Source organism: Ovis canadensis, chromosome 5 (assembly GCF_042477335.2).
Source record: "Ovis canadensis isolate MfBH-ARS-UI-01 breed Bighorn chromosome 5, ARS-UI_OviCan_v2, whole genome shotgun sequence".
NCBI classification, from domain to species: Eukaryota; Metazoa; Chordata; class Mammalia; order Artiodactyla; family Bovidae; genus Ovis; species Ovis canadensis.
This window is the reverse complement of record NC_091249.1, coordinates 83,266,057-83,293,023: the sequence shown is the minus strand read 5'-3', so window position 1 is coordinate 83,293,023 and position 26,967 is coordinate 83,266,057. Positions and strand designations below refer to the sequence as shown.

Here is a 26,967-nt window from a genome sequence, read left to right as displayed (position 1 = left end):
TCTTCCTCTCTACTGTCTGCCCTTAGGGTACATCTTGCGCCCACTGCTCCTTGGTCGTCTGGGATACCTACAGGCTTGAGAGCTAAAGGGATCTTTGAGCGATGGAGGGCAAGAACCAAGGCAAACGCTGCAGATGAACGAGGACGCTGGGTGAGTGGTTCGGATCCAATTTTCAGGGTACTGGCTCTGAGAAATTTCCACTCAGCGGCTTTATCGGCAGCGCAGCCCTGGACAAGTTGTTTCATTTAAATCACAGAGCATCAGTTTTCTCACCTGTAAAATAAAGGTGATTTTACCCACCTTCTTTGTCGGTTGTGGGAATTTAGTGAGTTTGTACCCATTAAACCTTCAACAAATGAGATCTCTTCTTACCTGGGGGCGCCCCAGGGGACCCAAGAGAGTCAGCAGGCTCGCCTGGGAAAGGTTTATTGAAACCCCGTGCCTCAAGCCCCCCTCCTAGGACCACTAAGCTTCCCACGCCAGAGTCCCAGCAGTGTTATTTGCCTGATTCCTACCTCCTAGTTCTCAGTGGGTGACTTTGTCCCTCTGTCCCTCTGTCCCTCAGTTTCCCTGGCTGTACTGTGCGGCGAAGCATGCTACCAGGGTCTGGAAGTGTCAGCCAGAATGGGTGAACAAACCGGGCTTTCTCTGTAGCCCTAGGGGTAGGAATCAGGGTTCACGGTCTGGGGAAATGGCCCCTTCTCTTTGCCGCTTGCCAGAGCACTGAGAACGAGGAGGAAGGACAGACGGATTTCCACTGAAACCACTGCCTCCTACTCCCATGCATTCCCCTAGGGCAGTGGGTAGAGGTCTTTAGGAGGGCAGGGTCACGTGCGATCAACCCTGCAGGCTTCTGGCTGCGGTTCTGGGGCCAGAGCGGAGTTGTGCACCACTCAGGTCCTCACTTTCCCAGGGTCTCGGGCTCCTACTTACTCCCAACCCTCCCCTCTTTCGGCGGAACCTTGGCCTCTGCGTGCGCGACTGCCGGAGACTCCAGGCTGAGGGTGGACCGCCTTTGGGGCCGGCTGCATGCGGCACGACTTGGTACCTTTGACCTTCGTCGCCCCACCTTTCCCAGCATTTAAAGAGGCATCTTTCCCCCGGTTCACTCTGAGTGGGATCAGGCTAGCAGCAAAAGGCAGGGGGCATTACCCTGACAGGCGGCCCCTCCGGGCCGTGCACCTTCATAAGAGGGACTGAATGAGGGAATTTTCAAAGTGACAGGTCCCAAGTCTGGCCTCCTGGGGGCGGCCAAGCAGAGAAGATTCCCTCTTTCCCAGTGATGTCCCCCAAGTCCTAGTTCGGCTGTGTTTATCTTGTCTCTGCCCTTTTGGGGAGCGGGTGTGTTTCTGTTTGCATTCCCCAGAAGTTACTACGGCACTGATGCTCTTTTGGAAATGGAATTGATCTCTCTGTGCCCGGAAGTGTCTGGGGTAGCCAAGAGTGAGAAGGCATCAAAGTTTGGGGTGGGGAGGGGAGCTTGCTCACTGGGTCTGAGTTGCCCCCAGCTCAGGGAGAGCCTGGGGGCTGAGCAGCCTTGTTCACTGTTTGGAGCAACTGAGAGGGAGGATGTAGACCTCTGCCACCCACCCATCCCTTGGAAGAAACTCTGAGGGAAACTCCAGAGGAAATATCAAACCTTGCCAACGGCTCCATCTACATATAAAGTCGATCTGCTGTATATCTTCCTCATGTACATTTTCTTCATCCCTCACTTTCTTTCTCCCTAATTCTGTTGGTCTGGACATGGCCTGGAAAACTGCATTTCTAACAAAATTTCTCCTTCCCCCTTTTGATTAAGCTGATAAGCTGGGTTTGGGGATTGGCCTTATAAATTACCCTAAAGTCATACCACAAATATACTATAAAGCCTGGCAACGCTATACATACAAGTTTGTCTCTTCTCTCCACTGGAGATGTGGCTACAATGTAAAAAGGATGAAGACGGCCTCAGTACATATAGTTACCCTATACACACACGTTTTGCTTTTTGGAGGTGGTGCAAACCTTACGTGAGGAAAGACTGAAAAGCGTTTAAGACATTTTTCAAAGTTTAAACTTGCCAGTGGCTAGTTCAGTATTCACCAGAGGAAAGCTACAAAAAGCTACCAGTCTGCTGGCCTGGGTGTCATTTCCAGTTTTCTATCACCCTCTTTGTCTCTTTTCCACCTTCTCTTTAGCTTCCTTCCTACTTAAACAGTTATTACTGAGTGAGAAAGCACAAGCACACTCAGAAGGAAAGCTCCAGATACACTGTGCTTGATTAAAATAAAACACACTCACCATCCCAGATGAAACCTCTACTACCTCTGTACAAATGAACTTGGTCATATCAACTTTCCTGTCTCCTTTTATTAGTACTTTTTTTCTCCCAAGGCCTGGTAGATGTGGAGGTTGTCTTCCTCTTATGTAGTTCCTGGAGATTCTTGGCTCTCAGGCAGGAACTGGGCTGCCTGAATTTCTCTGGGCCAGTTTCTCTTTTGGATGAGGCAGCTTCAGGCCCCTTCACAAACATATCATTTGCAGAGTGTGTCTAGATTTGCTTGACCCACCCCCCCCCCCCCGCCACCCCAGCTCTAGAAATCCATCTGTTGAGTTACTTCCACTGATCCTGGTCCTCAGGGTGGTGGCTGTGTCTTTCCTTTCTCTGTCACCTTTGGCAGTGATCTGATCCCTCATTGTGTGTTCCTCATTACTGGGGTTTGTACCTCACCAGACTCTACTTGGAGTCCTGAACACCGTTCACTGGAGCATAAAATAGAGATTCAGGAAGTTAAAGAGAGGGATATCTCTGTCTTTTGCCAGTGCTATCTGGGACTCTTGGATGGGAGGGTGGCCTCTGCATCCTGGTCCCCCTTCTTTGAAGGATCCCTTTAGAGAAGGCAGGGCAGGAAAGAAGGCAGAGTGGGCAGAGAGGTCCAGGAAGGGGAAGGGGTTGGCTCTAGATACCCTTTGGGCCTAAACTTGGAGTTTTGAGACGTTTTCAGCAGTCCAGGTTTCAATTATGCAGTTAAATACTGTAGAGATGGATGTCCAGCCTTCCATTTTGCCTCTTCACAGATCTATAATCCTTCCAGTGTTTCCACCAACATATCCCTCAGGAACATCTACTTAATGCCTGGTAGAAGGTGTGGGGATCCTGCTGGGTCAAATGGATCTCTTCAAGAGCATCTTGGAGGAAGTGGCATTAGTTATGGTACCAGGGAAAAAGCTCAGCACATTAAGTGGTCCAAGTTAAGTGGTATGAGAGTGGGCAGGCTTTGTGCACAAGAGATAAAGCAGTGTTGAAGACAGTGGCCATGTATCCTCAGGCCTGAAATAGTCTTTCAACTAGTCTGGAAGTGGCTCTCACTTTCCTGCACTGTGAAGAGCACAAACCATAACTTCTGCCTGTCTCCATTCCATTCAACATGGGCATATGTACTTTTCTATCAATGACCCCATGAGCTTCCTAAATCAAAGGGCCAAGAAAGGCAGGCAGAAAGGGGACCTGGATTTCTGGCAGAGAATTTCCCCGAAGGAGCCTTTAGCAGATTTGGCTGCAGTCAGGGAGTTCCTTTGAGAGCAATGAAACAGAAGTTCACCATGTGCTTATTAGAGGTTACAACCTGCTAAAAAATGATGGGGTGCATTACCCAGAAACATCTAGCTATTTCCTTTGCCAGCCACAACCATATATGTTGAAAGATCTGAGGTAGGGGACCATTTCTTCTTCCCTTCCTTCTTCCCTCTTTCCCTCCCTTCATTCCCTCCTTCTCCAGATCTTTCTTTCTGGACAGGTCGCAGAGGCAGAAGTTGGGGGAGGGTTTGTTCAAGCTCCAATTTTAACAGAAAGAACAAGGAAGAGAGAAACCCTACACCAAGTAACTCATCAGAGACGTTGTTTTTGCTTTGGTAGTTACACTAAGGGAAGAATCTATTTGGGGGGCGGAGATGAGAGGGTGGGGATTGAATGCCAGCAAAATTTTAAAACGCAGCCTGGCACATCTACAGTGAGAGCATTCGTTCCACCGTTTACCTATCCATCCCGCAGAATGCGCCAAAGAAGTGAGCACGTGAGGCCAGTGCCTAACGCCGGCTGTCTCCAGGCAAGCGGCCCAGCGAGAAGTGTTTCAGAGACTTGACTAGAGGCAAAGCCCGGTCCACCTCTCTCTGGGGATCCACAGCGCTTCCCTTGCCCCGGCCCAGGGTCCACCCCTCTCTCCCAACGTGGAGGCAGTGCCCTCCGCGAGCTCCCAGCGCCGACCTCGCGCACCCATTTTTCCAACCCACCACCCCCTCCTCAAAGCGAAGAGGTGGGCACCTGGGATGCGCGTCCTGCTTTCTCTGCCCGAGCTCTCCCGTCTCCTCCACTTTTGCCCCCGACGTCCCAGAACAGCGGAGCAGGACACGACCCTGGGAGGGCGAAGCCTGTGCGCCTCGAGCGCGCTCAGAGCGCGGCGAGGATGCTAAGCGGACTGCAATGGCCAGGATGCAGACCCCAGCTCAAATCCCTGAGAAGAATATCCTCCTCCCCTTCCTTCTGTCTCCCTTCTGCCCGGCACTTCCCAGCTCAGCCCCGCTCCTCTGCAGCTCGGACGCGGGTACTCAACGATCCTTCGCTCGCCACTTTGCAAATAACTTTGGCCGGCTCCCCTGCGCCACCCGGTGAGGGATGTTAATGAGGGAGCGTGGCCCTGCGCTGAGAGCCCGGAGGCTCCGGCGCCGCGATTGGCTACGGCGAGGCGGAAGGATGACGTTATGCAAATGAGGGGGCGGGCCCTTGTGGCGCGGGCCCCGCCTCCTCCCTTTGGGGTTAGTGTGCTTGTGTTTAGCTCTGGGGAGAGTCAAACTGGATTCCATAGGGAAAGCCTGCAAATCACTTCTATTTTAGCAAGGAGAAAACAGAATCTCTATCTAGCAGGGTCCACCTCTCTCTCTCTCTCCCTCTCCTCTCCTCTCCTTTCCTCTTTCTGTCTTTCCCTACCCCCTCCCCCTTCCCCCCACCCTACTCTCCCTCTCTGGTGTATCTGTCTACGGCAACCAGCGTCCTCCTCATCTATACACGCTGAAAGGAAAGAAACATCTTTGGTTGGGAGAGAAGGAGGAAAAAAAAAGAGAGAGAGAGAGAGGAAAAACTTGCCTGGTTGTGGAAAATGACACTTGAAGTAGCAAAGCCGGCAGCGCGAGTTGAGTCTATTGTTTCTTAAATTGCCATCAGGGTTTTTTTTTTTTTTTTTTTTTTCTTCCTGCTTCTTCAAGTGAACGGTACCTCTACAAAAGGAAACTCCAGCCCCTCCTGTCCTTCACCGGCCTGTGATCATTACAAAAAAAAAAAAAAGCAAAAAAAAAAAAAAAAGCAAAAAAAAAGCACCCAAACCAAAAATTAACCAACCAAACAACCCCCAACAGCCAAGCACACATCTCTATTTTTTTTATTTTGGTCTTTTTGTTGGATTTTCCCTTCCTTTTCTCTCTCTCTCTCTCTCTCTCTCTTTTTGGGGGTTATCGCTCAATTTTGAGAGAAGGTTTACATTTTTTAAAAATTTGCTTTCCAGCCCGCCTTGATCTAGCGCGAGTTCATCGACTCAAAAAAAAAAAAAAAATCTCTGGCTGGCGTTTTCTTTGCCTTTTTTTTTTTTTTTTCAAATTTTCAAGGGGGAGGAGATTTTCCACAAGAAAAGGTTGTTTTCATGTTTGGGATTCAGGAAAGCATCCAACGGAGTGGAAGCAGCATGAAGGAAGAGCCGCTGGGCAGCGGCATGAACGCGGTGCGGACGTGGATGCAGGGCGCCGGGGTGCTGGACGCCAACACGGCGGCGCAGAGGTGGGTACCGCTGGGGGACCGCGGCCGGGGAGGCAAGCCGCGAGCAGCAAAGCCGGGCGGCGGTAGCGGCAGTGGCCGCCGCGGGGTCGAGCCGCGCTCTTGCGTCTACGGCTGGGCTCTGCTAGCCTCCGGGGCTCCGCGCTCCCCGGCCGCCAGGTCTTGGTTGCCTGCGGCCGAAGAGCCAGGAGCTGCCTGCGAGGAGCCCACGATTTACCGGCACTTTACCCTGCCTGGTCTGTGACTGTTTTCATTTTGTTTTAAGCCAGAAGAGGCTCTCACCAGCGTGATGTTGGATATCTGTGTTTTTCTGTGATTGCTGTTTCTTTTCTGGCCGGCTGTCTTTTCTTTCTTTCCTTTCATTTTTTTCCGCTTTTCTGTCATTTATTTGCCTTTTTTCATTTCTTTGCTTCTTCTTTGCTTTCTCTTCCTCTTTCTTCCTTTCCTTCCTCCTCTTTTTCTTTCTTTTTACCCTTTTCTCTCACTTGAAAATTTTCTTTCCTTCTCCTTCCTTTCCTGCTCCCTCTCTTCCTCCCTTTCTTTTCTTTCTTCCTCCTTTCCTTTCTTCACTTCCTTTCTTTCCCCCTTTCTTCTCCTTCCTTCTTTTCCTTCTTTCCTGCCTCTTCTTTCTTCACTTTCTCCCTCTTTCCTCTTTTCCCCTTCTCTTAACTCCTTTTCTCTTTACATTTCCCCCTAGAATCATCTTATTTCTCCTCTGATGCTCCTTTCCTCTTTGTAGTTTTCAGTTTTTCTTGGTCCACGCGGAGAAGAGCAACTCCTAACTTTAATTCTGACATCTTCTGAAAGTCTTCCCGACAGTCTGTAACTATGGCCCCTTCTAAGCCCCTCTGCCACTCTCAGCTCCTGGGATGCTCGGTTGTATGGCCTGGAGGCACTGCTCCAGGAGACTGACCTGGGGGAACTTTCCCCGGGCACCCTCTGTGCCCTTTCTGGGGACTCCTGGTCCCAACTGAGAAATGGTCCCCCCTTTTTTCAGGCCACCATTTGGGCTTGGGAGAGTGGGAGATATGGTGGCCCAAGACTCTATCCCGCCCAGAAAGAGCGGAAGGGGAAGAAGGAAGATGACTAATTACATCATCCTCATCTTCTCCGAGCTGGGGACAAGTGTCCACAACACTGTTCCCGTCCCCAGTGATAATAAGGATGGGGGTGGTTGGTAGTGAGAGTGAGTTGGGTAACCGGGCTAGAAGCGAAAGTGTGTATGTGTGTTGTGTGTGGCGCGTGCGTGTGTGCGCGAGCCCTTGTGTCCGGGCAGGTCGAGCTGTCAGTGGCCTCACTGAGCCCCTGGCGCCCCAGGCGCCCCAGGCTCCAACCCCCGGGAGGGCGCGCTCAGCCGTCAGCCCTTGTTCATAGGATTTCTGGAAAGCGTGTGAGGATTTCTGCGAACAGTAAAACTTTGTCAGGACAGGTCTTTAAAAAAATCAATTCCCTTTCCCACAGCGACCACCCCTGACGGCTCTGAGTTCCACCCGCAGGTCCTTTTCCTCCACATGCTTTCCTTGGGGGGGTGGGGGGGACATGCAGCTTCCCGATGCCGGGCATCCGCGGCTGTCCCGGGGGCACATAAGGTTTCCCGGAGGATGGCTGCTGCAGCGAGGAGCTGAGCATGTTCCCCTCCATTCTCTCCTGCCCACGGGAGACTCGAGGGGGTGGCGGGAACCAACTCCCATCCCACCCTCTAAGTTGTCAGCGGCCGTCTCTATGCCGCGATCGGGTTCCCCTCAGCCACCGCTTCTTTTCTTACTCCCCTACGCAGCGGAGTCCAGTCGGAATAAATGCGTACAGCGTTTTATCTCTTGTGCAAAACCCAAACAAAACTTTCACACCTCTTCGTCAAATTCCGGGGGCGCGCCGGTTCTCGGCGGGGAGGACGGGACAGTTGCTGGCACTCTGGTCCCATCGCCTGGTGGGCCCGAGGAGCCTGAGGGGGCGTGTAGGGAGCCCACTGGGCGTTTTGGGGGGCAGACAAGGTGGTTGTTTGAGCGTTCGCGCGTGTGTAAGGGGTGACAAGGGGGTCGCAGGTTGTTGTCCCGCTTAGCCGTCTAACTCTACGTCTTTGGCCGCAGCGGGGTGGGTCTGGCCCGGGCTCACTTTGAGAAGCAGCCGCCTTCCAATCTGCGGAAATCCAACTTCTTCCACTTCGTCCTGGCCCTCTACGACAGACAGGGCCAGCCCGTGGAGATCGAGAGGACAGCCTTTGTGGGGTTCGTGGAGAAGGAAAAAGTAAGTGGGCGCAGCGCCGCTGCCCCTCGCCCCCTGGCCCGGAAGCAGGCCCAGGCGCTTTGGGAGGCGCGCTCCTCCGCGAGTGCAGAGCATCCATAGCACATCCCTGCGCGGGGTCCCCAAGCCACTTCCCGTTCTGGGCGAACCTGGGCTCCCGGTTCATGAGCTTCTGCTCCAGAAAAGTTCGCACCGACTCCCGGAGCTGGAGAGAGGCGAGTCCGGCTTCGCACTCCAGGGTCAAGCGTTCCGGGGTGAACCCGCCCTCGACCGCGCGACGACGCGCAGCTCCTGCCTCTGCTTGTCCGCAGGCCCTAGCCACGGGATCGCCTGTGCGCGCCCCACGAAATTCTCTGGAAAGTTAGAGGGAGCAGTAAGGGTCGGGAGGGCGGCGGGGGGATCATAGTTGGCCGCAATTTCTGCTGCTCCCGGGCCTGTCCGGCTCCCCGGCCGGGGGTCCCTGTTTGGGGAAAGATGCCTCGAAGTCGGTCCACTAGCTCACGCCGACCTCTCTTGCATCTCTTATGTCTTTGCGTTCTGCTGCAACCCAGGAAGCCAACAGCGAAAAGACCAATAACGGGATTCACTACCGGCTCCAGCTCCTCTACAGCAACGGTGAGGCTCCTGTCGGCTCCACGCCAGTAACCCGGGGCTGCGGGTGAGGGTAGGGGGCTTGGGGGAGCTCCAGGTGGGCGAGAACCCTGAGCAAAGCACAGTTGTTTGGCATTCTCGGGGTAAAGTGGCCCCGCCGGTTTTGCTTGAAGAGGTCTCACCTGAGGAGGGCTCTGAGTGGCCCGAGGGCGGCCGCATCAGCGTACCTGGGCCCAGGTGTGGTGCCTTAACCCGCGCTGGGCGGCTTTGTTTTTCTTCCTCCGCTTTCTTAGGCCGGGCTTCTCCGCTTAGCATAGACTTCATCCCCAAAGTCCCTCGAGTTCAGGGGGCTCGAGCGGTCAGGGCCTTGATGGCTGCAGGAGAGCGTGCAGAGGGCCTCCAGCCTTTGGAAGGGAAAGTACCCAGGTGGGGGGTCCATCTTATTCCCGGCTGCCAGCGCTTGGGGGCTGCCTTCCAAAAGCGCTCGGGCTAGGCCAGTGGCCCTTATCTGTGCCCTGGGGAAAGGGGGTCCCGGCTGTGCTTCTCTGGGACAGTCGGAGTTCCATCAGCCTTGGAGCTCCGTTGTTTGTTTGGTGCAGATCCTCCCTCACTTAATTTTTTTTTCGTTCCCCTATCCCCCGTCCCCTCCCCCAGGAATAAGGACCGAGCAGGATTTCTACGTTCGCCTCATTGACTCCATGACAAAACAAGTAAGTTTCTTAATTTCGCGCCGCGGGGGTGACTCCACGGCCGCGAAATTTGGGAGAGTTAAGAAGCTGGCGACTGCTTAGCGGGAGGATTGGGAGTCGAACTCTCAATGCCTGGGCAGACTGCTCTCGCAGCGCAGCCTCCCAAAGGAGCACGTTGGCTCGCCGCGTGGGGAAGGTGACTCGACGGCTCCTTCTTTACAAGGGAAATTCAGACCTTGTGAATTAAGACTATGGGGGTGCTGAGTGGGGGAGAATACGGGCTGAACTTCCTGTGACCCGGCCAGGGAGCCCCAGGGGGCGCAGAAGGTGCCTAGGGACCCTGGTGCAGATCGGGCTGAACTTGTGAAACTCAGGACCTCCCCCGGGAGGTTCGAGGGCAGAAGGAACGGGTGAGGGGCAAAGGCAGCCTCTCCAGGAATGGGGAGATGGACCGAGAGCGTAGATGACCCATTCTACGCATTAAAAAATGAGAGATGGTGATGGTGGTAGTACTGGAAGAGGGAGCAACAATTGTTAGAGGGTATTTTGCAAAAATCCTCCTGCTCTTGCCTCCAAGTTTGGCAAGAAGCCAGGCAGCATGAGTGAGCTTGTGGTCTTAAAGGTACATAGACGGCGTTTTCTTAAGCTACCCAACACGCGGGTGCCAAGCAGTATACATTAAGGTTGAATTATGGTTTAAAAGATACAATTATGAGCCGAGTCAGAAAAGAGGTCTGACGTTTTAACGAGGGGCAGAAACTTTTTTTTTTTTTAATTTTAAGAAAAAGTTTAGCAATTAAATATCTGGTTAGGTAGCCGGAGGATTTAGTAACAAAAAAGAAGACAGTTTTATTGGGTGGGGGAAAGAAATCAGAACAAAGAGAAAGTTACCCATTGTGTACTAACCACCAATTTAGTGAGAGGGTTAAAGCTCATTTGCTTGATTGTGATTTTAAAGTATTCGCTTTAAAAAGGGGGACATAGTTTTCATAGATACTGGCTTGGAAAGTTTCAATTTATGGTATACATGCATATTTAAAAATTGTTTTTAGATACCCATGGCTTAAATATGTTGTATAAAATGCACCCAGCTGATGGAAGTTTTAAAATCTACTCAGCAAGGACCAATTAAATAACAGCTAATTGTAATTATTACCTTCATATTTCATTGTGAGCCACGTAAAAAACATGAGAGGATGAAATGTATTTTTTAAAACGATGAATACATATCTCTTGAAATATGTTTCAGATTATTAGCCTAAATATTTTACTTTCTTGATCTGTTTTATTTCGTAGTTGATCGTTCAGAGTAAATGCACACTTATACTTTTATTAATATCATTGTTTTATTATTATTATACTGGCTTTGATCATTATATAGGCTAATTCCCTTTCATTTGGACACTGTATTTTTAAAAATGTTTTTCCTGCCAAATAAAAAGTCAAAAAACTTGATTTCAGTAACTTTAAAAAAATATCAGAACAAGAATGTCTTAAGTGGAATTTTGTGTAAAAAATTGTGTTTGATACCTTGAATATCTTTTTCTTCCATTTCCATCAGAGAAAAGAAAAGATGGGAGGGGAAAAGGGAAAGTATGAATTCTAATACATATTCTGAACTATGTACTTATTAGAGTTTAATTTTTAAAAGATAAAAACATCCCCACAAACCAGTATATGAGACCTGTCTGCTTGTGAAATATTGGCCACTTAAATATTAAATTATAGGCAACTCCATGAAGTGAACAGTTGTAAGGAACATAAAATTAGGACATGCTTGAAGTGATACCTTCTCTCAAAACTTTATTTTAGGCCCTGTAAAAAAAAAAAAAAGAAAAGAAAAAGTGCCACAAGAATTGACTTTCCCATTATGAAATGATCTGACTTTGCACACTGTTCTATGGTGGAAAAATAATCTTGATTTTTATAAAGCAGTACATCTAATATTATTTTACTAATAGGGTCATAGAGCTTAAGAAAAATTACAGTATAAGGCATTCTTTGACTGCTTGGTTTCATAAATTCTATCAGTTATGAGGGTGGAGGTGGGACCAGAATAAAATAAAGTGTAGTAACAGCAGGTATAAGAAAGTCGTTGGCCATACTGTGACATCTCACTGAAGGTTAAAATTGTAAATGTAGGCAATTACATATTTTGGTGGGGAGTGACCTGAAAAAAAGTTTAGTAATTATCTGAATTTAGTCTAAAAATATCAAGAAAAAAGATTTTTTCCAGGCATACCTGTTTGCTTTCATAATAGTTGTCTAATGCCTTCTCTGTAGCTTTTACTTTGAAAGGCAATCTCTGCCCGTTATCCGGTTGCTTGTTCCTTGAATATGTGCTGTAAGAGTTTGGGAAGTAGGTTAGCTTCTTGTGTACACAGCTAATACAATAGTCTTCAAAAAGCAGATCAGCATGAAGAGCCTGACTCTCCTTAGCTGTGATGTAATTATTTTGTTCTAGCCTTGATAAGTAAAACTGTGGATTCTCATCTAGCTTTGAAATTATTCCATGATCATTAAAATGCCAAGTCTGATTTTTAAATTTCTTCAGTTTTTTATTTTAGTTAAGTATGCAGTGACCCCTTCAATCAGAAGCTTGATATAGGTGATTGATTAAATACTTACTTTTCCCCCCCTGTGAAATTCTTATAGATAGACTCACAATTTTGATAGAGTTTTGTTGCAGAATGGAATAATTTCAGTGATGCGATGAGTTCTAATAACATCATAAATTTCAGAGGGAATATCTCGGTATAGTTCAAGTGTCTTAGCTGCTAATTTATCATAACATTTTTCATATCAGATGCAGCTTTATGTATGTGATGTCATATCTTTGACTCACAAGTTGGGGTTAAAACTCGAAGGGAATCTTTGGCAAGCAAGATTCAAAACTAGCTGTGCACTTGATATATTGGTATAGTTTTCCTGATCTTGGGTGGAGTTAGTAGCACTGAGATCAAACAGAAATGTACTCAATCAACCAAGATGTATTGGTATGACATAGTATTTCACACCTTTTCAAAGTGTCTCATTACACTATTTTGGGTAATGACTTTTAATTTTGGACTCTACCAGGAAAGGGGAAGCTTTATTAGAAATGAATGTGTAAGGATCTGAGCCTCTCATCCCTGTACTTTTTTTTATAGAACAAAACGGATATAATGATATTTAAAATACTTGTCCGCAACTAGAAAATAAGCTTGTTTTTGGGAAGGGTTTTTCAAAACCAAGTTTAGCTGGACTAAAAATAGGTTGTTTTTGTGTCATTGCTGTTTTTGGTATTCCATTAGAGAGCATGCAAAAAGGCCTGCAGGATCCAGAAGTTTATGGCTGTTGCATCTAACAACAGTATCTACTGTGGACACTCAAATGAACTCAGTGAGAGAGGTCTGAGGTTTGATATGCTTCTGTTCAGATTTTCCTGTAGTATCTGAAACATCATTATGTTCTGTGATTGCTTCAGTGAGTTATCGTTATTTTTTTTAAAAAAACCTTTAATTTTTCTTCCCTCCTACCATCTTGCTTTGAAAAAAGCGACATTTTTATAGTTCAGAGAAAGAGTGCTAAATTCCATAAAGTTATCAAAAACAAACATTCCCTGCCCCCAAACCAAAGCTCTCTCTTTGGAAAGAGAAAACTAATAGTCACATAATCCTGGTGTGTATGGATTTGAAGGTAGGCAGTATGGTGAGGGGACCCCTTAAAAGCCCCAGAGCAGTGAGAAGACTAAGATACAATAATCAGAACTGCTGTCATAGTTCTCTTTCCAGATAATCTTTATATATTTATTTTGATGTTCCCGGTACTTTAAGTTATTGATGCAAGTGCATTTTTTCCTATTGATTGTTTCATTATATCCTGCCACAGCTACGTAGAATTGATTAACAGCTCTTTCTGTTTGTGGTTCTTCATTGATAGATAAACACATTTTTAGTGTATCAATAATTTCCCAAGGAATTCAACAAGGCCAGCAGAGAGATTCTTTCATTTATTTGAGGAAACAAACAAACAAAAAAGGACAGGGCAAGTTTATAGTTAGGAGCCATATTTCAGCAGCTTTCTCTTTTGGTAACATGTCAAAAATGCAGGTGATTTAAATTTCCTTGCACATAGAGGAATGAAGAAGTTTGGAATTTTTATGCATGATCGGGACCTGTGTTTGGGAAAATGTAAACTCATCACAGTGGAAAATGTGTTGTTTGGAGTCTGGGGGTGAAAACAAAGCTGATGGTTTTGGAGAGATTGCTGGAGCCAGATGGCCTAGTACTTTCCCAGTCTGGCGGTCCAACTGCTCCCTCCTGGATAATATACAGCCATTTGTTCGGGGATATTTACGCTAGAGCTGTTTCCATGTGAATGTTTGAACAGCATTAAAAACGAACGTATTTGTAGCAATGCATTTATTGAACTTGTATGACTGCATGGATAGTCTCTTCTCATGTCTTATACGGCTGAGAGGGATGAAGAAAGTGTTTGGATGCTGGTGAACTCTTTATATAGTTGTCGAGCAAGGATGATTTGGTCTTAGTTATTAAAATGTGTAAGCATTTGGAAACTAATGGAAGGAATGGTAGCACCTACCTGGAAGCTCCATTGTGAAAATGAATTCATACATGAAAAGTGCTTAGAACAGTGACTGGCATATATTAAGTGCTTAATAAATTCTCTGCTTTTATTATTTTATTATTACTATTATTACCCCATTGAGTTAACAAAGCCAGTTGTATCTGCTAATATAGATGTAAATGTAGTTATCATATGAGTGAAATATCTTTTATTACTGCTAGAAAAAGAAATATGATATTGTTATAATGATTCAGTTTTTATCTTGGTGTTTGAATAATATGAGAGATTTTATTTCTTTGAGGCACAAAAGATGCATTCTGAAGCTAACTGCTTTTGGTACACATTCTCTTTTTATTCAAGGCTGTGATGTAACTGAACAGCTTACTGAATATGATATCATTCCTTTGCAACTTTCCTAATTCAGTTCTGCAAACAGGCCTGCTTAGTGGCTGAGCTTAAGTTACATTTTTGTATTAATTTGTTCACCAGTAGCAAAACTGCTAATTGAAGCAAAATAATTTAAAGAATTTATTCCACTATCAATTTTGGATTGCTGTTTGACACAATTGTTTATGAAATGTCAAATTTGTAGTGTTTTCTTTGGCATAGGTTAATTTTTAACTGAGACTCCCTCACCTACTAGAAGTTTCTCGAACCACATTAGCTAATACTTTTTTTTTTTTATGACAAGTACTAGAACTTGGTCGTCGAATGTAATGATTAGTGTTACTGTATGTTCATAGTGTAGGTGTTTATATTATTCTTTGATTAGTTTTAGTTCTTGGCATTTTGCTGCCAAAGGCATGCTGACTGTGTTTAGAGGACACTTTACTTCTAGTTGAGAGAGATACTTTGTGCGTTTGTGGACGTATTTTTAAGGTGACAAATTAGGTTTTGCTTTTTATTTTCAGTTTGGGAAAAAAAAAAGTGACATATTTTCAGAGTTGCTGTTTTGATTTAAATAGAAAATTAGGAGTTTTTGTTAGTTACAGGTAACTTGTCTGGGCTTTCCTTGTAGCTGTCAATAAAGAATCCCCTGCAATGCAGGAATCTGTTTGCAATGCAGAAGACCCTGGTTCAATTCCTAGGTCTGGAAGATCCCCTAGAAAATCACAACCCACTCCAATATTCTTGCCTGGAAAATCCCATGGACAGTAGCCCTCTGTCCATGGGATCACAAGAGTTGGACATGACTTAGAGACTAAACCACAGTCTCTCTTCCTTTCTTCCTTCCTTCCATTCTTTCTTTCCTTTTATTCTCTCTGTCTTTCTCAGTTAATGATGACACGTCTCTGATGGTTTGTTTGTAAACCAAGAAGACTCCTAATGAAAACATTTTGTTCCTAAAACCCTTTCAGATTTTGATGAATCAAAGTCAAAAGTGTTCTCTTTGCCCATTTTGTTTTGGCATTAGACACAAAGAGTTAAAACTATTAGAAAAGTAAACAAAGAAAATCATGCTTAGTTCTCTGTATTTCTTTTGGCATCCCATTGATGTGTGATCCCAGTGTAAGTTCACCCTGTATTTTTTGTTTTACTGCGTGGTCTTTATCTGTAGTAGGTTTCAGTTAACTTTTAAGACCCAGTGGTATTAGAAACGCAAAGATGAACCGTACTTCACGAGATGCCTGCTAAAACAGTAGAGACTGAGGCAGAATTTCTCAGTTGATTTTCTTTCTTTTCAAAGATGGTATAGGTTAATGGGCATTTGAAACTGCTGGCATTTTATCCTCTTACAGTAAACCTTCTGACAGTGTTGCTGTGTAAGGATGTAAAAGTTTAAGAATTCTTATTTTTCCTTCATTTTTGTTAATTATAAACAGTTATTTCTGAAAAAACCTTCAATATGAACATCAATGGGGTGTTTAAAATAATTGTGATAATTTCATTATGCTCATTAGAAGAGAAAATTAAGAAAAGGGAGGCTAGCATATTCAGAAGAATAAATTTCTAAATTTGTCAAGTTTTGACAACTTTTATTTTTTATCAGTTTCACTAGATTTTTCAAACTGAGCCACATTTTGTGCTGTTTATTCTTTTCCCTTTCTTCCTGTCGAAGCATTCCTGCCGCCTTAAGGGTTATATTTGCATTGGAAGGATTAACGTAAACATCTTTTCTACCTGATATTGGGTTTTTTTTTTTTTCTTTTGGGTTTGTTTTTTTGGTTGCTTCACCATTGATTCATTTATTTAAATAATATATTTTGTATGTTTTCTCTCTCCCTCTTGCCCACTTCTGTAACAGGCGTCCCATTCTTACCCCTGATGAACACATTGATTTATTTAAACCACTGTTGTCTTTGTCGGTCTCACAGCAGATTACCTTCTTCCCAGTGAGCAGGCGCATGATTTACTATGGAGGATGAAAATAAGCCTTTTTCTTGGTGTTCCATTGTCTAGGCCCTAAACCAGCTGTCTATTAAAATGGTTTCACTTAAAGTGGTCAATGCTGTTTATAAGCTTTTGTGATCTCCCAGCTGATCCAAGCCTCAAGGAGCTTTACTCACACCCTACAGAGGCACCTATTTAAATTACGAAGAAAAGCAGAAACTTTTCCCTAAGTTGCGCTAGAGGATCCCTTTCATTTTAGGCTTGGAGTCTGGGTTTGCTGAACTGTGAACCAGTCTTGATGTGTGTACTAAATGTAGATGGCAGAGACTTGGTGTGTGTGAAAGCCAGAGAGAACTTGTTGCCATTTTTTTAGAGAGTCTGTCTTGTTGACAGTCTACATCAGAGACACTTATCAAAATAGATTTATCCTGTTTTCCTATGTTGGATCTCATCAGAATGTTGATTTCTCAGACCATATTTTTATAAGATGGTATGGTATGTGTGTTAATGAGTTTTCTCAGTAAAAAAAAAAAAAAAAAACAGACGAGGTTGGAGGTGGAGATGCCTTTAATGGAGTTCCACTGTATAGCTAGAGGTTCTAGATTACTCTATTTCCAGGATTTTAGTTCTACTCTTTAAAAGGAGAGGAAAAAGACTCTGTTTCACTTGCTGTTATTTCAGAAGTCACAGAAGCAGCAAGCACTTGTTTATCTGTGTTATATGCTGAAAAGTTTTGTTGTGTAGAGGCCCCAAGGAAAGGGACAGCAGAAGTTTCCTGCTTCCATTTGTCCCCAGAGTTTAAGTATTTCTGAGCAAATCCAAACTCATGCTTTCATTTTTTCTGTGCTTGATGTAGAGGAAGTCTCTGCTGCCAGAGGTGAAGTGGCAGGTTGACATTTGGTAGAGATGTATTACGGAGGCCCTGGGCCTGCAGCAAATGATGTTCAGTCACCAAAGATGAAAAGATGGAATTCCTGGGAGTCCGTGGATCACCTACTGTTTTGGGGGAGTCATCAACATATTTTCACTGCAGCCTGTGTTTAATGGGGTGTCATCAAGGGTCCACTGATTTCAGAGGAACCAGTAGTCTCAGTAAAAATAATACTGGTATTATCTAGAAAGAATCCAAATGAGAAGGTGTGATGTAATTGATATTCCTTCCTCCTAAAAAAGCCAAATTATTACTTTTTAAACAGGAGGGAAAATCCCATTAATACTTGTGAATTTTGTTTTCCAAGTTACTTGTATTAGTTTAGCGTGACAGAAAACTAAAGTTGAAACAGAGGTTATCAGGGGTATTAAGAGAACATACAAAACATGGAGTGAGAATAGGATTTTGCAAAAGTGCGTAATTTACAGTTTTTAGCACCACATATGAGATCTAACCAGAAGATAGTTATGAATTACGTAAAGTGAAGTAGTGACTTTACATAGATCTGGCTGTGCTCTCTGATGGGTGGCAAGCGCTCCCTTAACCAAATGGTCAGAGTTGACTGCCATTGGTGGGACTAGCTGACAGAGTGATGTGATACACTGAGAAGAACTCGGCGTCATGTCTGTGGTATTCCAGCCCCAAGTTACATAACTTTAGTCTGAGGAAACACTAGACAAACCCAACGTGAGGATGGTTCTACAAAATAACTTGCCTCTATTCTTCAACAGTGTCAATGTCATGACATAACACTCAGGAATATTTCTTATTGAGGGCGATATGACAGTTGGACGCAGTGGTTGTTATCAGGGTGTGTGTTTGTCTTGCTATAAAGGACATCGTTGCCCAGCCGGTAAATCTCAGGTGTTTACATTATCGTGTTGTGCTAATGTTCATTTTCTGATTCAGATAATTGTGCTGTGGTTATGTAAGAGAATTTCTTGTCTTAAGGAGGTGCATCTTGAAGTATTTAGGGCACGTCTGCAGTTAACAAGTGGTTCAGGAAAAGAAAACTGAGAAAGATGAATAAATTTAGTTTACTAAAATGTAAACATTGGACGCATCTGGGTAAAGTGAAGTATCTGGGCGAAGTATCTTGGAAATCTTTATATATTCTTGCGACTTTTCTGTATGTCTAAAATTATGGTAAAATAAAATATTAAAAATACAGGGTAATAGCAGGGCAGCCATTAAAAAAAAAAAGACTTTTGATGGGTCAGTGGTAGAGAACGGTTTTATCCTTATTCAGGTTCTTTTTGTCATTTTTTAATTTGTTGCAGTTTTTGTTTTGTTCTGGAGTTACATAAAATCAGAGCCTGTTCTGAGGGTTTGCACACACAATTTCATAAGCTGTCCCCCATCATTTATGGTTTTGAAAGTCCCAGGTTCATAAAGAGAGCACGTTTCAGCCAAATACAAGTTAGTTACTGTAGTTTCTGTGTGTCCAAAAAAAAAAAAAAATCTCTGGTTAATTTAGGTAGTTTCATCACCAAGAAACTGAGAGTTATCTGAATGTATGAAAGTAATTTTATTAACAATTTGAAACTGTGTTATATTAGTATTATGCAGTGATACATTGTTAAGTTAGTTAAAATGTATACCCATTTAGAGCACTCCTCTACCCATAGCTGTGAATTTTTTCTTTGGCCCAGGTATTAACAAGTAGATCTTCCAGGAGGCAGAGGTCTCAGGAAAACTTCTGGTGACCTTAATGAAAATGTTTGTACACATATAAGTAAAAGCAGACAAAAATATCTTGGATGGTCAGGTGGTTTGGGACTCCAAATTTTCAGAGTCAGATGTAGTTCTTCTTGGTTGAGGGAGATAACCATGGCTTCACTTCCCCTCACCCTTCCCCCAGCATATGCAGGCAGATTCTACTGTTTGGGTGGGTATACGCCCTGGAGAACATGTGTTTTCGTGTAGGCAGGAAGGGTTTCCCCTGATTGATGCATCATCTCAAAGACGACAGTGAGTGGACTCATTAACCATACCCTCACTTGTTTTTACTACTTACCTCCAGAACATTACAATTTGGAGCTGAAAGTAGTAAGATAAGGTGACAAACAACAATTATTTAAAAATCAAATCCATGTGGTTTTGTATATTTTAAATCACTAGTATCTCAGTCTCCTAAACCCTTCTGGATTTTCCCTTCCCCATTGATTAGATTTATTTTTATTCTGAATTAAAGAGAGAGTTGTGGTTGTCTTGACAACAGAAGCCCATCTCATACAAGTATCCAGAGATGTGCGTTATAACAAGGTGGTTGATGGGACAAAGAGGAATGTATCCCCTTCCACTCCATGTGGGTTGACAAAGAGGAATGTATCCCCTTCCACTCCATGTGGGTTGATCCCCTTCCACTCCATGACGGTTGATCAACCGTCTTGAGAGGGTCAGCCCGGTGAGGGCTTCGGCTCTGAAAGCTAATTGGCCTCGCTTGGGGCGGTGGTGAATGGTCAAGAACTCGACTGTGATATCTTTTTCTCTGCTGCTTAGTTCCATTCTTAACTCAAATCCTTCCTTTGTTTACAGGCCATAGTATATGAAGGCCAAGATAAGAACCCAGAAATGTGCCGAGTGTTGCTCACACACGAGATCATGTGCAGGTAAGGAATTCCTTGTTCTCTCTTTAATTGCCAAAGAGAAGATGAATTTGTATTTCAGATTCGTACTTCTAAATTCTAGGTGAGTTCAGGCCTATTTTGGTATATACGTTTCTGTTAAAACTAAAAACTGTTAGATGTATTTGGTAGTAAAGTGTCACACATCACAGTGGTTCTCAATTATTTATTAGATTTCATCCTAAAAGTTATGTTTCCATTTTGATATCACACTGTTAATGGGCACAAAACAGTGCCCTTCCCCTTTTCCTGTCAATCGAATGAAATACAATATAACCCTTTTAGTGTTAATGTATGCACTCAACTGCATTGCTAGTAAAATGAGTAAGAGTTCTATTGATGTCAGCAGAAGTCTCTGTTTGGATAAGACTTGAAAGTTATAGTTCCTCTTTTTAATTTTTCCACTTAAAAATATGACCATCCACATAGGCATCATTCCTCCTTGAAATGAATGCGGTTCCCTGCCCCTGCCCCTACCTTGCATCCGATCTCTTAATCTTCGTTACCTTTTATATAACTGTGACAGTGTAGCTAATGTTTCTTAAATGTAATGTGTTTTTGGAAAGATAGCAAAGATGAGTCCCTGAAAGGTGTGAACATTCATGTTGTCCACAAATGAGTATCTTTATTTTCGTCTGAAGCTGCATGTGAAACCAGACCACATTCACTTCCCTGGCCTCAGCCAACCCTCTGTATGGGAGAGAGTAAACCAGAAAACAGCCTTCTAACTTGCAGTTTAGGTTCTTATTCTTTGTCAGATAACACTGGCACTTTGCTTCCGATATATTCTGAGTAATTGGATAAAGCATGACGATGACACTCTGCATCAGAGAAGGGCTACTAATTGCTTTGTTAGCCATGCGGGTTCTCCTGGCACAAAGCGTGCTTGACTCCTGTCTATTTCTGACCAATTCGTGTAGGGATTTCAGCTGCCACTTCGGCATGGATGGGCTTTATTTGCTGCTCAGGGACTTGTGGGGAAAGCAATCTGAAAACTCTACAGGTGGAAATAAAATAGAAAAGAGATGAACGTGTTTCCTTAGTGAAGTCTCAAATATTAACTTCCTCTACATATATAATTATGTATGTAATCGAAATTTCTTTTTCTCCTTTTTAAAAACATACCTATAATATATTATTCTAAAATATACAGGAGTTTCACAAGTTTTCACTTTAGTGATTTGTAAAATTTATTAATTACTCCCCAAACAGGTTACCTTTCTCTAACTTTAAAGCAGCAACAAAATACCAAAATATGGTCAGGGATTTTTTAGAAGATAATTTTAGGCAAAATTAGTGTTATATTGCATACAGCAGTTGTACTATTAGAGCTGAGCTGCACTTTTCAGAATAAATGAGTAAAATCATTTTGAAGAACATTAAAAAATGACCTCCTTCATATTTCTGCGTTTCCAACCATATCTCTGTTTTACCTTCCCACAATTAGCATGTTGTTAGAATGAATTCTCTGTATTCTGTTCCATATAATTCTAGCAAACTGGAGACAGACAGGAAGATGGATCTCAACCAATAGGCCGACTAATATCTGTAAATCATAGATTTGCATCTCATATCTGTACATGTTTGGACTGTGCTAGAAATAATTCTGTTCTTAAAATACTTGAAGATATATTATGCCTTTCACACATAAGCCTACCCTCTATTAATGCCGTTTATATTTTTTCTTGTTCTTAAAATTCATTGGCCCAAAGTATTTTATTATGCTGGTTGGGGTGCTTTACGGCTGAGGTTCTATTTTTCAGAAACATAAAAATAGCAAAAAATAAAATCCTCAAGCCACTGAAGGCAAATGATGTTTGCGTTGTGTGCCCAAAAGGGAAAAGTCATATTCAGACTGTCACTCTGCTCGTGTTACAGATGAAGGTTTCCCTGGCTGCCCATAGATGTGGAAGGGGTGCTGTCTGTTTACCAGGCTGCCATGACCCTATTACATAAGCCTGTCATCTATTGTGTGGCTAACAGTCTTTTAAATTGCAAATCTGATGCTCTTTAGGGGGCTTCAGAAAAAATTCTCACTTTCCACACCATCCTATTTCTCCTGATTTCTTGCCTGTTGTAAGTGGAAGTTGGGATGTGCTGAATTTGCACCAGGGGTGCAAATGCAGGCTCAATTATAAGCATAAAATTAGAGTCTGTTCACCATTAATCAGCCTGGCTAATTGCTATGCACCACCATTAACCATATGGTGTGAAAGACAGCTTGCTTTCCCTAAGATGAAATTTCTTCATTGCAGACATGAAATAGTGAGGGCCTTGGATTTTAAAATAGCTTGTTTTAGATATTTAATTTCTAAACAACTTTCTGCAGTGCTTTCTATCAAGGCTAACGGCACAATAAAACTTTGTGTTTATGTCACAAAAGAGGTATATTTATAGTACATTGTAGCTATGGTAAAGGAGACAGAGAATTTAGAGTGACAGGAAAGGGCTTGGGTTGATTCTGTTTTGTTGTTGGCAGGGAAAAAAAAAGCATCAGGGAATTACGTATAAGGTGGTTGCAAATATAAAAAATCAGTTTTGTTCTGTTGAGAGGGTAATCCATTGCATGAGCTATGTAAAGGACTTGGTGCCATGGGATTATAATTACTGTCTCTCTTTGAGACAAAACCCCTTTGACTTGATGGCATAGAACTCTTTCCATGGAATTCTGGGAGAGGTTCTGCATTTTGGATAACTGGAATCTATCATACCAGTCATCTTTACATTTTGTTAATACTTGGGGATGAAGCTCTTCAAAATGTAAAAGCAGGATTCGTTCCACAAAGGATTTGATTATATGCACCACCACATCTCGTGTTCAAAATGTGAAGGGAAAATAGAAACTCTGCTTGGAAGGTGAGTCCAGTTTCCAGTCCGCGCCCGGCAGGTGGAAGCAGATTTTCTTCCTTTCCAGGACACAGGACAATCACAGGGGATGAGTGCTCTCTTAAGAAAAGCCTTCTTTCCCCCCTGTCAGTGCCTCATGCCTTGTGGACCGTGAGCTCTCAGGGTTGGCCTGGGCCCTTGATAGGCCTTGTTCTTCCCTCCTCTTGGGCTGGCTTTTTCTCTTTTCGTTCTTCAGATTCCCACTGAGGCATGTTTCTTTAGGGAAGTGTCCCTGGTTGTTGGCCTGAGTGAGGCCCCCTTGTTCTGTGCTCCTGTTATATCCTGTGCTTTTCCTTCGGACACTGCAACTGTACGCTCGGCACATGGTAACTGTATGTCTAGGGCAAGTCTTTCTTTGCTGGACTAAGAGCTCCTTGAAGATGAAGAAGTTGTCCAGTTTTCCTCTCTGCTTTATTTGCCTATATGTGAAATGAGGAGAAATGTGTGAAACTGTGACTTCTGTCATAGGGTCATTATTAAGATTAAATCCTATAACCCCTGTAAATGCTTATCTTGGTACCCGACATATAGTAAGTGCTGAATGTTGATTGTTATGGTCAATAGTCACAGCAGAGTATAAGCACTGATATTAATAGAAGCAGTGGAAGTAGTGGGAGCAGCAGTAGCAACATCTGCAGTCTCTAGCTAAGTACCCAGCACATAGTTGCTCAGAGGGAAAGATGGTAAGAGACTGTTGAAAGGAAGGGAAATGTCCACTAAGATGTTAACATGCTTTGTTCATTCTAGGTATGCTGGTCAAGGATATTTTCATTCATTCTTGTAGTCTTTGCAAAAACACAGTGGGATGAAGAGCTAGAAAGGACTGGCCCCTACAGTAGGAGAGCCGACAGGTTAGCCTGGGAGATGAGCACTGGAGAAAGAGTGGACTGGGATGAGACATGAGCTCAAAGACCATGGCTGCTCAGAGAAGGGAGGATGTATTTGCAGGGATTGGGAGGAAGGTGAGAAAGGACAGTGATTTTAGAGAGTGTGCGAAGGAGTGTTTTGGTCCATTTGTTGGTGGTCCAAGTGGGATTTCTGTGGGGAGAGGTCTGCAGATGGTGAGCCTGTGGCCTGGATCTGGACAGTCAGGGTGAAGGATAATCAACTTCTGAGGTCTTTTCACAAAGGTGCGAGGTGAAGCTATGGCCTTATGTGGGATCCACAGGGGATGGGGCATTAGAGGAGAGGCTGTGGATACATTCTTGGGGAACAGTGTCACTCTTAGTGCATTTGAGAATTAGGAAAAAAAACCTTGAATATACAGGAGATAGAAATGAAAGGAGGGTATTTCAGAGGCAGGGAGCCATCCACATAATAAGTGTAGGGAGATCCAGATGGACCTGAAGACTGAGAAGAGCACCAGAAAGTCACTGGTGAACTTCAAGAGAGGATATTCAAGTAAGTGCTAACTCGAAAGCCAGGTTTTATGGGATGCAGGTGGCAAGAAGTGATGGAGGCTCTCGCAAGGAGATAGTTGGGCAGTGAAGAAATCAACTCAACAAAAGAAGGAGCAAGTCTGTTTTTATAAGAATGGGAGAATTTGAATATGTTGGTTAACTGAGGGAAAGAATGAACTTACTACTATTAATCAAATTGTTCAGAGAACCATATGCTCATTCTCCAGCCATTTTGGCTAATGGGTAAAATAATCTTGCTTTCTGTTGTAAAGCTTAGAGGTGGAGGTGATGCTTTCTTCCAGTTAAGAGAGCCTCTACTTCTGGGAAGAAGTTCCATGTCCCTGAGATGAAGATGGAAACGTCTCTTGCTCTGGTTTATGAAGCCATGTGTCAGCGTGCTAGAGAGGCACTATCTAGGCCATGCTGCTCAGAAAGAGACTCACAAGCTTGCTTTTCCCTGGACAGGCTTGTCTGAGGGATACACAGTCTTTCTTGGGAAAGGGCTGCTGTTTTGAGTCCACAGTGTATGTAGGACCCCAGGTGCGGCAGGGTCCCCGCTCCTGTGATTGGGCCACGTTGGTCTCCTGCCACTGGGGTGCATGTTGAGAATGGATGTGAAGTAGTGGGAATCCTGCTCTGTGACAAGGCAAATGAGGAAACTCCAAGCCCCCTGATAGCTGCCTGCTTCAGGAAGCAAATGCCAGGTCTGTGCCTGGTGCAGTGCCGGACACACTTAGTAACAATCTCAAGAACAGCATTTGAGGGGAACAAGATCCATCAGTCACACCATCATGAGGATGGAGTTAGCACTGTGATTCTTCTGTTAACATAGTAGCTTTTCCCTTGGAGTGCTTTTGTGTCTGTTGTTCCATGTACTGTATTGTTTCAGCCCAAGACCTCTTCTGCCTTAAACACAAGTGAATCTGTTCTCCTTTCATCCTTCCCCTTCTTGGTTAATGCCTGCCTTGTGTATGGTAGGGGTTGGTCCCCACCTTTCTTGGTCCTTCTGGGTTCAGTAGAGGCAACTGGGTTGGGGAGGCATTTCAGCTTGGAGAAGAAAGGAAAGACCAACATGGGGAAGGAAGGAAGGACAGGTCTTTGTTCTGCTTGGCTTTGCATTAGAAGTAGGGAGATTCAGGAGGTTAGATGCTGGCTCAGCCTAAAGAAAGGCCTTCCTTTCCCAATTTGCAGTTAATTTTTAGTTTTTTGATAGGAAAGTAATATTGCAATAAAAAGATTGCAGAAATACAGAATGGAATGTGTACTCTCTACTCTTCTTCACTTACTCCACGGGGCCTACTGTGTGCTGTGCTCTGTTCTAGTTGCTGGGGATATAGGGATGAACAGAACAGTCTAAGACCTTTGTACTCATGGAGAGACAATAAAGAAGAAAAATAAATATAAAATGAGTGCTCGGGAGAAAAGTGAAGCAGGATGAGGGGCTAGAGAGCTCTGGGGGTGGTAAGAGAAGGGCTTTCATAGGCTGTCACTTTGTGCAGAAATTTGAGGGCACTGAGGGTGGCTTGTGACAATTTGTTTCTTCCTCTCCTCCCTCCATCTCTCTTCCTGGTTTTTTTCTCCCAGAAGTTGGACCATACCCATATCATACATATGGGGGTTCCCAGGTGGCGCTAGTGGTAAAGAATCCACCTGCCAGCGCAGGAGATGCAAGAGATGTGGGTTTGATCCCTGGGTTGGGAAGATCCCCTGGAGTAGGAAATGGCAACTCGTTCCATTAGGACAGAGAAGCCTGGCAGGCTACAGTCTATGGCATCTCAGAGTTGGATGCGGCTAGTGACCTAACACACACACACACACACACACACCATACATGCTATTCTGCAGTTTGGCTTTCTCAAGCTGTAATATGGCATAGACTTCTTTCTGTGATGATGTGGACAAACCAGCCTTCATTGTTTTTAATGCTACACACAGTTCCATATTTACATATATAGGTACACACACATATATGTATACATGTATATGCATTTATTTTTAAAGTGGGCTTAAACCGTAGACACTGCTTTGTTACCACCCCAGATGCAGTACAGAGCCCAGGAATCCCATTTTGATGATGATGACGCAGTGCAGTGATATGACCTGAGAGGCAGGAGACCTGTTGGGCTGCTTTTAATACTTTGTGTAGTTTTCTTTATAAATGATGTTGAGTGACCTCCAGCCCTTTAGTCCATCTTCCTTTTTTTATTCCTCTTCTCTTCGTCCTTCTACACCTCTGTTCTTCGCTTCTGCTTTCTGCTCTGGGTCCCTTGGGGCACAGCAGAGAGGGTGGTTCTCACTTAGGCTGTGCTTCGATTCAGCTGGCTTCACTCGAGGGCACTTATATTTTAACGGGATGAAGACAGTGCTTAAGGCACAGGGCAGATCTCAGGCCTATTGCTGCCTTGCCTGGGGAGGTGGTCTGGGGGGTGGGGTGGGGGTGAACCTTCCTTCCCTGGGCAGCGTCTGCTCAGAGGGGCAGCGTGGCTTCCTTTATCTGCTACCTTCCTATTGGATTGTATTTCCCCTCGTATAATACATTCATTCATGAAGTCATCCAATCAACCAACCAACCAACCATTATTTGATCTTCTCTGTTCTGTCCCAGGCCTTACAGCTACCTGCTAGGTAAATAAGATTGACAGTGTGTTCCTTTATGAAACATATGGGTTAGTGGGGGAGGGGTGGGAGGAGAAAGATAGTAACAAAAAATACACAAGTATATACATAAGAATATAATTTGCTTTTTGTTTAGTGCCCTGAAAGGGAAAACCTGGAGCAGCCTATCAAGTATTAACATCAGCTTCTCTGAGGAAGGAGTCTAGAGGCCTCAGCCCAAAGAGGAGGGTGCTGCTGTTTAGTCACGCAGTCGTGTCCGACTCTTTTGCGACCACACGGACTG

General features: G+C 44.3%; 1 protein-coding gene across 4 annotated transcripts in view; it reads left to right on the top strand.

Annotated features, from left to right (window-relative positions):
* Positions 1–4,797: 4,797 nt before the first annotated feature.
* The window catches only part of EBF1 (EBF transcription factor 1), a 409,288-nt gene continuing 387,118 nt past the window's right edge, over positions 4,798–26,967 (top strand). For all 4 annotated transcript variants that reach the window (XM_069592512.1, XM_069592511.1, XM_069592510.1 and 1 more), the window contains exons 1-5: positions 4,798–5,806; positions 7,891–8,047; positions 8,596–8,659; positions 9,290–9,345; positions 19,694–19,767. In XM_069592512.1, coding sequence (XP_069448613.1) covers positions 5,673–5,806; positions 7,891–8,047; positions 8,596–8,659; positions 9,290–9,345; positions 19,694–19,767 — 485 coding nt within the window. In that variant the 5' untranslated portion in view covers positions 4,798–5,672. The remainder of the gene's footprint in view (positions 5,807–7,890; positions 8,048–8,595; positions 8,660–9,289; positions 9,346–19,693; positions 19,768–26,967) is intronic.